General features: G+C 41.2%; 1 protein-coding gene across 10 annotated transcripts in view; it reads left to right on the top strand.

The window, feature by feature from the left end:
• Positions 1–12,490, top strand: part of LOC105232869 (protein unc-13 homolog 4B) — a 153,860-nt gene that overhangs the window by 121,856 nt on the left and 19,514 nt on the right. The window contains exon 13 of one of the 10 annotated variants that reach the window (XM_049449863.1): positions 7,392–8,397. The exons of the other annotated variants lie outside the window; for them this stretch is intronic. Coding sequence (XP_049305820.1) covers positions 7,392–7,524 — 133 coding nt within the window. The 3' untranslated portion in view covers positions 7,525–8,397. Of the gene's footprint in view, positions 1–7,391; positions 8,398–12,490 lie in introns of those variants that run through there. 10 annotated transcript variants of the gene reach the window in all.

The raw sequence follows: 12,490 nt of genomic DNA on the forward strand, positions 1-12,490 counted from the left end.
TTTGTACTAATTGTTTGTCTCATGCGCATGCGCTCAAAGATTGTGAAAGCAAATTTAATTGCGTTTATTGCCATAAACGACATAACTCAATGCTTCACATTACAAATTTTTCCAGCTTAGCTCAAAACAACGCTAATGTTAAAAGAGCTACGGGATTAGTTGCAACAGCAAATCCCGACTTACAAAATTCAGAAAATTGCCAAGAAGCACCATGCTGCTCAAAGGCTTTAAAAACTCAAACGCTACACAGCGAAAACCAAAGCAGTGTATTATTACCCACAGCAGTGGTCTCCATCGAGCACCGAGGAGAACTGTTTAAACTTAGGGCCTTAATAGACCAAGGATCTCAACGATCTTTTATAGCGTCAAGGGCACAAAGTAGGCTACAACTACCAACAAAACTAGCTAATTTTGAAATTACGGGAATGGGCGGAAGAGTAGTACAAAACTCAAACAAAATCTGCCCCATTACCCTTATTTCCCCCCAAGCGGATAAGCGCATTCAAGCAGAAGCGATTGTCTTACCGCAACTAACAAACATGCTTCCAAGCTATCATATAAATAGCAAGCATTGGCAAAAGGTTTCACACCTTAAGTTAGCAGACCCCAACTGCAACACTCCCGCTCAAATAGATATTCTATTAGGCAGCGATCTCATACCTCAAATTATTCTCGAAGGTGTTGAGAAAATTACAAAAACACTTTTGGATGGGTCCTAAGCGGACTAGTTGCGGAACCAGTCGCAACAATGACAACTCAAGTTGAGGAAATCTCAAACGAATACCTCAATACACAACTCAGGAAGTTTTGGGAGTTAGAAGAACTCCCCCCCATATCAATCACAACCCCAGAAGATCGATATTGTGAGGATTTTTACAAATCCACAACTACTCGATTAGATAATGGCCGGTACGTCGCACAATGGGTAATAGGCGGCAAAAATATGCAATTTTTAACTATCTAATTTTAACAAAATTTCATTCCAGTAGTGTTTCTAGACAATGAATATAGTTTAATTTATCACGTATTTGCGAATTGCCATTTCACTGACTTAACAATGTATTTTTAAAGTCAAATAAAAATAGAACTTTTGAAAATTGTGAAAAATATTGAGAAACATATGAGAACAGACGTATGGGGTTTCGACGTTTTATGCAATAAGAAGTGACTTCAAAGTCCACCCTAATATATATTATAATATATTATAAAATAATTATTTTCATTTCATAGGCCTAATTCATGTCAATTTTGACAAAGTTTTAAAATAAAACCATTTTTAAACACTTTTACATAAAAATTATAGTTTTGACTATTAGCTACGTGTACCTACATTGTCTAGTTAGTCCTAATATTTTATGTACACTTTAAGGAATATGGTAACGAAAAAATGAACTGCGGATACGTGCGGATAAGGATCAAAGATAGCTATGAACGGTTCTTGTGTTGTTCACATATTGATAATTTAAAGTAGCGTTTGTGTAATTTCGAAATTCGTTGTGTAAACGAAACCTAACAGTTCTTAACAAGTGTGATTGTATAAATATATATTGCAAATAATATTTGCAAAATGTCATCCGTTTCCATAAGTAATCGACAGCTTACTGAAGAATTTATTCGGTGCGGCCAAAAAAGTGATATGTTGACGCAGTTTTTGAGGGATAAATTCCCTTCTTTTAGTGAAGATAAGGTGAAGTTAATTTTAGAACAAATTAAAAAAAGGTACATAAGTTCATTCAATTTAAAATGAAACCAGTGCCACAGGAAAAAACATACTATTTAAAAATCATTCTGTATGGCTGGATAAGAATTTTACTGTAGAGATGGTTGATAAATTATTACCCGGGACTTCAAATAAACGTAGTTTAATTGCTGGACGACCGGTAAAGAAATTTGAAGAATGTAGTCAACGGGCTAAATGTTACAAGGTCCAACAACTTCGAGATAAGTACTCTGAACAAGAATTAAAGGCCGTAGCTGGATCAGGTGCTATTAAGAAGACATACTTAGATTCTCAAAAAGCGTTGGCGATGTTAATTGATGCACAGTTATCAAAGCATCAGTATGAAGTTGTTCGAAATGTGCTTAAAGACTTCGGATGTGATGTGTTGCCACCGTATTATAGAGTTCGGGAGGAAAAAAGGCATTGTTACCCTGAAAATATTACTATTACACCAATATCTACACAAGTTGATTTGCAAAGTTTACTTGATCACACAGCTAAAAGAATTATTTTGGCCGCCGAGAACTTCACAAATCTAGCTCATGTTCCAGAAATAATGACTCTATCATCGAAATGGGGTTGTGACGGTTCGTCAAATCAAAGTTGTCGGCCGATTCAATTTGAATATGCCAAGAAGACCGCAAACCATACTAAAGAAATTGTCGAAAGGATACAGGAAACCATAATCAACATATTGCCAACATTTGTGACTATAAAGGACAAGGTTATTGAAATACGTCACAATCTTTTATTTACCATGATGGACACAAAAATATCTCAAGCAGCAACTGGTTGTAAAGCATCATCTGTCTGTTACATATGTAATGCAAGCCCTAAAGAAATAAACAACCTACAACCCGTTGTCAAAAAATCATGCAATCAGGAAGCAGTTAAGTTGGGAATTTCTCCCTTACATGCTAGAATTAAAACAATGGAATTTATTTTACATATTGGGTATAATTTAACTTTTAAAAGATGGTCTATTAATGCGGAAACCAAACCACTTAAAGAAGAAAACAAGAAACTTTAGAATTGGATGATGATGTTAAAAAATTACTTGTTGAATAAATAACACTAGCCGACAATGGATTTTGCTCTGAAATAAAAATTATATATTTTGGTTCCTGTTAGTATGTATATCATTAGAAAAATAATAAAAAAAAATCCTTAGGTCCAGTTACGATAATATTATTGAAGTTATACTTCTTATACGGGTTCGGAAAAGGTTTCGATAGATTCAGGTTGCGCAACCTTGCTCAATATGAATCTACGCAACCTTGTTCGAGTAGCAAGCGAAGCGGTGACAATCGGCGATCGTTTGTTCGTTTCTTTCGGCACAGCTCGGCTTTTCTACCAAATTTGTCATTTCCATATATGAGCTTATGAAAAAATGTTTTGTACCTATTCACCTGATCAGTGGAGACTATTTATTGATTCATCGAAAATAAGTTTGAAGGCGGTTTTGTTACATAATGGTAACGAACTTCCATCTGTACCTCTAGCGTATGGAGTACATATCAAAGAAACCTATGAAAATATCAAAAATCTACTACAAAAAATACAGTATGCTAAACATTCTTGGAAAATTTGTTCTGATTTAAAAGTACTCGTAGTTGGGATGTTACTAGGTATGCAAGCTGGTTACACAAAATTTTGCTGTTTTATGTGCGAATGGGATAGCAGAGCTCGAAGCAAACACTATATCCAAAAAGAGTGGCCAAAGGAACAGACTATGTACCTAATCAGAAAAGTGTGTCCAATCTTCGTCTTGTTGAACCCTAGAATATTGTATTGCCACCCCTTCATATAAAATTAGGCTTAATGAAAAATTTTGTAAAAGCAATTGATAAAACGGGAGAAGGTTTTCAATACCTTTAAAGTATATTTCCGAGACTTAGTGATGCGAAATTAAAAGAAGGGATTTTTGTGGGGCCAGACATACTACGAGTTATGAAGGATCAAAACTTTGTCTCTAAACTAAATACGCTAGAAAAAAAAGCATGGCTTTCATTTGTTGAGGTTGTAAAAGATTTTTTGGGTAACACCAAATCACCCGATTATGAAGAACTCATATCAAGCCTATTGACGGATTTTCAGGCTTTAGGGTGTAACATGTCCCTGAAAATACATTTCCTACATTCGCACTTGGATTTCTTTCTTCCCAATTTAGGTGCAGTCAGTGATGAACATGGGGAGAGATTTCACCAAGACATATTGAGTATGGAGAAAAGGTATCAAGGCAAATGGACTCCTAGCATGCTGGCAGACTATTGCTGGAAATGTTTACGTGATAATCCTGACTACCAATACAGCAGAAGTTCAAAAAAGTACAAGAAAATATAAATTGAGAGATAAAAATTTGTAATATTCAATATATTTTTTGCAAAAACTTTACTTTTATTTTTCTCTTAACCTGGACCTAGCAAATTTTTTTTATATTCAAATTATATATGTACCTTATCAAGGCAACATAAAAAAACAAGTTTGGTTTCAGAGCAGAAAAAGAATGTCAAAATTGTCGGCTAGTGTAATTAATAATATATGATCATTTTTGAATATTTATTGGTTATATTATATGGGAGGTGGGCGTAAATGTGGACGGACTTGTTTCATTTTTAGAGAAATAATAATTTTTATTGATTCAAATCCGTTTGACAACTTTTAACAGTCTAGCTGTGATAACAGCGAAAATATTGCAACTTTTGAGATTATATTATATAGGAGATGGGCGTAATTGTGGGCGGATTTGCTTTATTTTTTCTGGACAAGCTTATATTTACAAAATATTACACTGTAGAAAATTTTGTTACTGTAGGATGATTTTTGATTTTTGTGTTATATGGGAGGTAGGCGTGGTTGTGGGCGGATTTTAACAAAAACAAAACAAACAAACCTATGTAGACGACATTCTGTCTGGAAGCCACAATCTTCCACAGGCATACGAGTCACTAGCACAAGTGACGCAAGCGCTCAATACAGCAGGGATTCCGTTGAAAAAGATAACGGCGAACCACCCCAATATTTTAAAAGACATACCTAAAGAAAATCTATTAGATAGTAATTTCCTTAAATTCGAAAAGGAAAGCACAACAAAAACTTTAGGCATCCAATGGAATGCGATATCGGACCAGTTCTCATACACGACAGAGTCCATATCCGCATTATCAGCCATCACAAAAAGACAGATTCTATCCTCGGTGGCAAAACTTTTCGACCCCGCAGGATGGCTTTCGCCAATTATGATCCAAGCGAAAGTCTTAATACAAGAATTATGGCTAGATGGAACCGACTGGGACGAGCAAGTGAAACCTCTTCGCTTAGAAAAATGGTCCCAGTTCGCAAACAATCTGAAGGACATTTCTCAGATTCAAATTCCACGATGGGTAAACTACTCCCCCGAACACAAAGTCGAATTACATGGCTTTTGTGACGCCTCAGAAAAGGCATACTGCGCTACTATCTATGTGCGCACGCAAAGTGGCACCGCGACCACAAGCCACTTATTAGTAGCAAAAGCAAAGGTGGCACCTTTAAAAACTATAAGTCTCCCACGACTTGAGTTATGTGGCGCACTACTACTTTCAAAATTAGTAGCCATGGTGCAAATGCATTTAAATATGACAAAATGCAAACTCTATATGTGGTCCGATTCCGAAATTGTACTAGCCTGGTTGGAAAAACCACCACATGCATGGAAGACGTATATTTCTAACCGAACGTCTCAAATTCTTGACCTAGTGGGATCAGCCACTTGGCGTCACGTAGCCAGTGCTGATAATCCTGCCGATCTAGGAACAAGAGGGTGCAAGCCACTGCACCTTGCCACTACCACCCTCTGGTGGAATGGCCCCCGATGGTTGATAGAATCTCCTGATTCTTGGCCACAATCCCCCATGCGCAACATTATCGCCCCAGAAGGTCGAAAAATCGCCACCTTTCACACGGCATTGGATGATACTGACATCCTTGAGCGATTTTCATCATACCCTCGAGCCCTCAGTGTAATCGCTTATATGCTCAACTTCATAGAGCGACTCAAACTTAGAATTAAGGGAATATGCACAGTATATCCCCAAGGCGATACATTGACGCACCTAGACCTAGAAAAGGCAAAGGTCGCTCTTGTCACGTATACTCAGTCGCGCCACTTCAGCTGCGAGATGTCACTACTAAGAGAATCGAAGCCGATTGACAAAAAGAGCTCACTCTTAGTACTAAATCCATTTCTGGATACGAAAGGTCTGCTTCGTGCTAATGGTCGGCTTGCTAACTCAAGCCTGACATATAACGAACGCCATCCTCTAATAATACCAGAAAAGTCTCGACTTGCAACATTGCTACTCAAGTATATACATATACTAATGTTGCACGCGGAACATCGCCTAATGCAATATATAATCCGCCAAGAGTTTTATATTCCCCGACTTAAGCCTCAAATAAAAAAGTGCATTTTCATGTGCAAGATCTGCACTATGCATAAACAGAAGATGAGGACGCAGATTATGGCAGCACTTCCGCCGGAACGCTGCAACTTCGCTCTGCCTTTCACTATCACAGGTGTTGATTTTGCTGGGCCTTTTCAGATAAAGGCATCCATGCTAAGGTCTCCTACCCTAATGAAAGGCTACGTGGCTGTCTTTGTCTGTTTCACGACAAAAGCAGTGCATCTCGAGCTATGTACTAATCTGACAAAAGAGGCTTTTCTCGCGGCATTTGCTCGCTTCGTCGGACGACGCGGTTTTCCGTCCAAACTTATGAGCGACAATGGAAAAACCTTTATCGGAGCTCAAAGAGCCACAGAAAAACAGTTTGTGGACTTTATTAAACAAGTCTCCCCTGAGATTGTACAAAAGTACGCCCCCCAAGGCATTAATTGGCAATTCATCCCCCCAAGAGCTCCTCATATGGGTGGTTTATGGGAATCAGCTGTAAAAAGCTTCAAATCCCACTTAAAAAAAGTAGCTGGAAACTACAAATTTAATTACGAAGAATTTACAACTCTATTAATTCGCATTGAAGCCGTTCTCAATTCACGGCCACTAACAACACTCTCGCAAGATCCCTCAGATCTCACAGCTCTAACACCAGGACACTTTCTCAAAGGAGCACCCATTCTGGCCACACCTGAGCCAGGCGTGGAGTCGCTATCCTTATTAAATCGATGGGAAAGAATTAAAATTCTCCATCATAATTTCAGTCGCAGATGGAAAGAAGACTATTTAAAGGACCTCCACAAGAGGTATCGATGGAAAACATCAGAAAATGCCCCAAAGCTTGGAGATTGTGTACTTATTAACGACGATTGTCTCCTACCTACCGAGTGGCGACTTGGCCGTATAGAAAAGCTCCATTATGGCTCAGACGGTCACATCCGGGTCGTTGATCTCCGTACTCAAAGCGGAATACTCACCAGACCGCTGGTCAAATTATGCTTTCTACCAACCGCGGATAATAACGAAAATCCGATACTAAACAATCCGATCATAATGCCGTAACGCAAATGAAAATAAATCAATAAAATCGCAACCCGCAACCAACCGTTAACAATAACAATAAAAAAAAAAAAAAGAATGGTCGGTCAATACGACGACCCAGTCATGCCACATAACGTGGCACAATCACATATACTATTTATATACTACCATGTATATTCAAATACAATTTCTTACAGAGTTCAAGATGGACGTGGACATGCCTACAATTCCAACTCCAACTGTTCGGTCGGCCACCAACGGGGCACGTATTGGGCCTACTCCTCCGCCCCGCTCAACCAATGCTGCGGTATCGACTGCCGCTTCTGGTAGTGGCTCACGAGCAGCCCCATCAACGCCATCCGCTCCAGCCGAGCCGCGTCGCATCCGATGCCCGCTATGTCGCCGGAAACATCGACTCCAGCATTGTGGGCTCTTTAAGGAGCTAACGCCAAACCAACGCCAGCGGGTTGCCCAGGCACATGAGCACTGCCTCAACTGTCTGTCGCACACACATGTAACGCAGGAGTGTGCTTCCGACGATTTATGCCACACGTGTGGCAGACCGCATCACACGCTGCTGCACAGGACCCCACGACGCGAGGTAGGTCGATCAGCTGCCTCAAGCACGGGTAGATCCAGGCAAGCAAGCCGGACGGTACGACGTCGAACCACTGCAGCCCGGCCTGAGCCCCGTCAATGGCGTCCGCACCATGTTGCATCAACCAGGCGTCGTCCAAAGGCGCCACAGCATCGTCCCGCTACTGGACTCAGCAACGTAGTGGCCACACTCCAACAATTGCAGAGATTACTAGGCTGAATATTCGCCTAGGGGGGCCAGGATAGCTAAATGAGATAAGCCGCCCCCCCCCTAATGCCACTACACGAACACACCACCAATACACCACACACACAGAACCTACATTCCACTACCCACACGCGAGAGGATATCCACACACATACCACAACTATCAAAAGGGTCAACTAAAAAGTTTTTACTTCAGTCTCGTTTTGACTAAAACACGGAGCTTACGCATCGCCGCTTGACCTCGCGCCTTTTTCGCTCATCCGCACATTTCAATAATTAACATTAACGTTTGCTTGTTAATTGCACCTTATTCCGGCAATCTTGTTCAAAGAGCCTCGATTTACCGTGTAAATACATTAAAATATCATTAAAACTGATTGATTACTTTTATCCCTTAACCGAGTGGTTTTATTTGAAAGTAAAAGTGAAAGTGGTAAGTGAGCTAAAAGATAAAAGGTGATTTGGACAATGCTGCCTTAAACACTACGAATTGAGGGCATGCACCTGGAATGTCCGGTTCCTTAATTGGGAAGGAGCCACTGCCCAGCTGGTTGATGTCCTCGTGAAAACAAAGGCTGACATCACCGCCGTCCAAGAAATGCGATGGCCGGGACAAGAACAGAGACGAGTAGGTCCTTGTGACATTTACTACAGTGGCCATATAAAGGTGCGCAAGTTTGGTGTGGGATTCGTAGTGGGAGAGAGACTCCGTCACCGAGTACTATCATTCACTGCAGTGAATGAACGTTTAGCCACAATCCGCATCAAAGCGAGGTTCTTCAACATATCGCTAATTTGCGTACACGCCCCGACGGAAGAGAAGGACGATGTGACCAAAGATGCCTTTTATGAGTGCTTGGAGCGCACTTATGTGAGATGCCCCGCCACGATGTCAAAATCGTGCTTGGCGACTTCAACGCCAGGGTGGGCAAAGAAGGTATCTTTGGCACTACGGTCGGTAAATTCAGCCTCCACGAGGAAACATCCCCAAATGGGTTGAGGCTGTTCGACTTCGCCGGGGCCCGAAATATGGTTATCAGATCCATCATGTTGTGATAGACAGAAGACACGTCTCCAGTGTTTTAAATGTGCGTGCGCTCCGAGGTCCTGACATCGACTCGGACCACTATCTAGTTGCAGCTAAGATTCGCACCCGCCTCTGTGCAGCAAGAAACGCACGCCAACAAACACAAGGAAGGTTCGACGTTGAGAAGCTGCAATCACAACAGACAGCCGAACGATTCTCTACTCGGCTTGCACTCCTGCTCTCTGAGAGCACTCGTCAACAACTCCGTATAAGGGAACTGTGGGACGGCATTTCAAACTCCTCACGTACAGCTGCAACCGAAATCATTGGTTTTCGGAAAGTGCAAAAGAACAGCTGGTACGACGAGGAGTGCTGTGTCGCAGCGGAGAGAAAACAGGCTGCCTACCTCGCAACATTACGATCGACCACAACTCGTGGGGGATGGGATAGATACCAAGAGTTGAAGAGGGAAGCGAGACGCATTTGTAGACAGAAAAAAAAAAGAGACCGAAATGCGTGAGTACGAAGAGCTTGATAACCTGGCCGACAGGGGTAATGCTCGAAAATTCTACGAAAAGATGCGGCGGCTTACAGAAGGTTTCAAGATCGGAGCATACTCTTGTAGAACCCCCCAATGTGATCTAGCCACCGATGCCCAGAGCATAGTTAAATTATGGAGGGAACACTTCTCCAGCCTGCTGAATGGCAGTGAACGCACAACACCAGGAGAAGGCGAACCCGATACCCCAATCGATGACAATGGAGCAGACGTTCCATTGCCCGACCATGAAGAAGTTCGAATACCAATTGCCCGCTATTCAAACACGGCGGCGAAGAGCTGATAAGGTGCATGCATCAGCTTCTTTGCAAAATATGGTCGGACGAGAGTATGCCCAACGATTGGAATTTAAGTGTGCTATGCCCAATCCATAAAAAAGGAGACCCCACAATCTGCGCCAACTACCGTGGGATTAGCCTCCTTAACATCACATATATTGTGGGAAAGATTAAAGCCCACCGTCAACAAACTTATTGGACCTTATCAGTGTGGCTTTAGACCTGGTAAATCAACAACCGGCCAGATATTCACCATGCGCCAAATCTTGGAAAAGACCCGTGAAAGGAGAATCGACACACACCACCTCTTCGTCGATTTCAAAGCTGCTTTCGACAGCAAGAAAAGGAGCTGCCTTTATGCCGCGATGTCTGAATTAGGTATCCCCGCAAAACTAATACGGCTGTGTGAGCTGACGTTGAGCAACACGAAAAGCTCCGTCAGAATCGGGAAGGATCTCTCCGAGCCGTTCGATACCAAACGAGGTTTCAGACAAGGCGATTCCCTAATTCCCTATCGTGCGACTTTTTCAACCTGCTTCTGGAGAAAATATTTCGAGCTGTAGAACTTAATCGAGCAGGAACAATCTTTTATAAGAGTGTACAAGTGCTGGCGTATGCCGATGATATTGATATCATCGGCCTCAACACCCACGCCGTTAGTTCTGCTTTCTCCAGACTGGACAAGAAGGCAAAATAAATGGGTCTTGCAGTGAACGAGGGCAAGACGAAATATCTCCTGTCATCAAACAAACAGTCGTCGCACTCGCGACTTGGCACTTACGTCACTGTTGACAGTCATAACTTTGAAGTTGTAGATAATTTCGTCTATCTTGGAACCATCGTAAACAACACCAACAATGTCACTTAGAAATCCAGGATAACTCTTGCCAGCAGGTGCTACTTCGGACTAAGTAGGCAATTAAGAAGCAAAGTCCTCTCTCGACAAACAAAAACCAAACTCTATAAGTCACTCATAATTCCCGTCCTGCTATATGGTGCAGAGGCTTGGACGATGACAACAACGGATGAGTCGACGTTGCGAGTTTTCGAGAAAAAATTTCTGCGAAAGATTTATGGTCCTTTGCGCGTTGGCTACGGCGAATATCGCATTCGATGGAACGATGAGCTGTACGAGATATACGACAGCGAATTAAAAGACAGCGGCTACGCTGGCTAGGTCATGTTGTCCGGATGGACGAAAACACTCCAGCTCTGAAAGTATTCGACACAGTACCCAGCGTGGGAAGCAGAGGAAGAGGAAGACCTCCACTCCGGTGGAAGGACCAAGTGGAGAAGGACCTGGCTTCGCTTGGAATATCCAATTGGCGCCACGTTGCGAAAAGAAGAAACGACTGGCGCGCGGTTGTTAACTCGGCTATAATCGCGTAAGCGGTGTTTACGCCAATTAAGAAGAAGAAAGAAACGAAACATACTTAATTTAATTAAGACATCTCTCAAATTACATATTGCGCGTGATCGCGATATTTATGGAACGTGTAGTATTGCGAAATCTATATTACCGAACATTGTATCGACATTCGACCATACAACTTAACGCTTTACCTTTCTTTATTTGAATTTATAACTTCATACTTATATCTCAACTGTTATTTACACGGCAGCACTCTAACTAAAATTGCGCCTGCTGCACAATCCGGCAGCGCTTTTATAGTAGCTCATTAACAAAACTTCGCTCCTCGAACATTCTGGCATTTATTGTTGTTCGTACCTAAGCTGAATCGACCTGATCAGATATATTTGCGGCATCAAAGGTCTACATAGTCATGTCTCTCATCTCGTCTTCTAGAATGCTGCTGACTTCCTTATCCGTCCTTCTATTAGTGGTGTTAATTCCATCGATTTCCCGGATACTAGTTTCTGGTATATATCTTGAATTAAAGCTGATTCGAAAGAATTTCTTGGTCAGAACGGAATTCCATTTTAACACCGAATCTCGTTACCCTTTTGTTGATGAATACATACGTCCGTAGGTTCAGCCTCTTGATTAAGAATTGTGTATTCTTCTGACCATTCAGTGGAAGAGTTATTGACTACAAACTCAGTGTGAAAAATTACTGATTTTCGCAATTTTTCTTAATGTTGAAGTTCACTAATCGGTCCGGTTTTTTTTATAAATAACTACATTCATGACGAATACAAAATAATTTTTTTATGTTTATTTATTGGGTGTATAATAATTTAATAAATAGTTGAAATGACTTGTAAAAAGTGTCATGCACGATTTCGACGATTGCGGCCGCAGTTTTAATCTAAAACAAAAATTTCAGAAAGATTATTAATCTGTACAAAAGTCGCTATCGCGCTATGGACAGTTTTTCTTTTTGAAATTTTACAAAATACGGGCGGTTTGAATAAAAGCATTGAATTTTGCCTTTTTTCGGCAGTTTTTCATAGAAAAAAATAAGATTTCAAAAAAAAAAGTTTCTATAGCGCGATAAATGATGCGATGACGTTGGAAATGTTCTCTCCAAATTGGAACTAGATATTTTCAAAACTCTTCCTTTGATAGTGGAAACCGTTTAGAAAGACACCATTCTGAGAAAAAAGCGTTTAAAGATTGTCTTGCTCCATTCCTCAATCCGTTCCCGTTCTACAAGAAACACTGA

Source organism: Bactrocera dorsalis, chromosome 2 (assembly GCF_023373825.1).
Source record: "Bactrocera dorsalis isolate Fly_Bdor chromosome 2, ASM2337382v1, whole genome shotgun sequence".
In the NCBI taxonomy this organism is placed as follows: domain Eukaryota; kingdom Metazoa; phylum Arthropoda; class Insecta; order Diptera; family Tephritidae; genus Bactrocera; species Bactrocera dorsalis.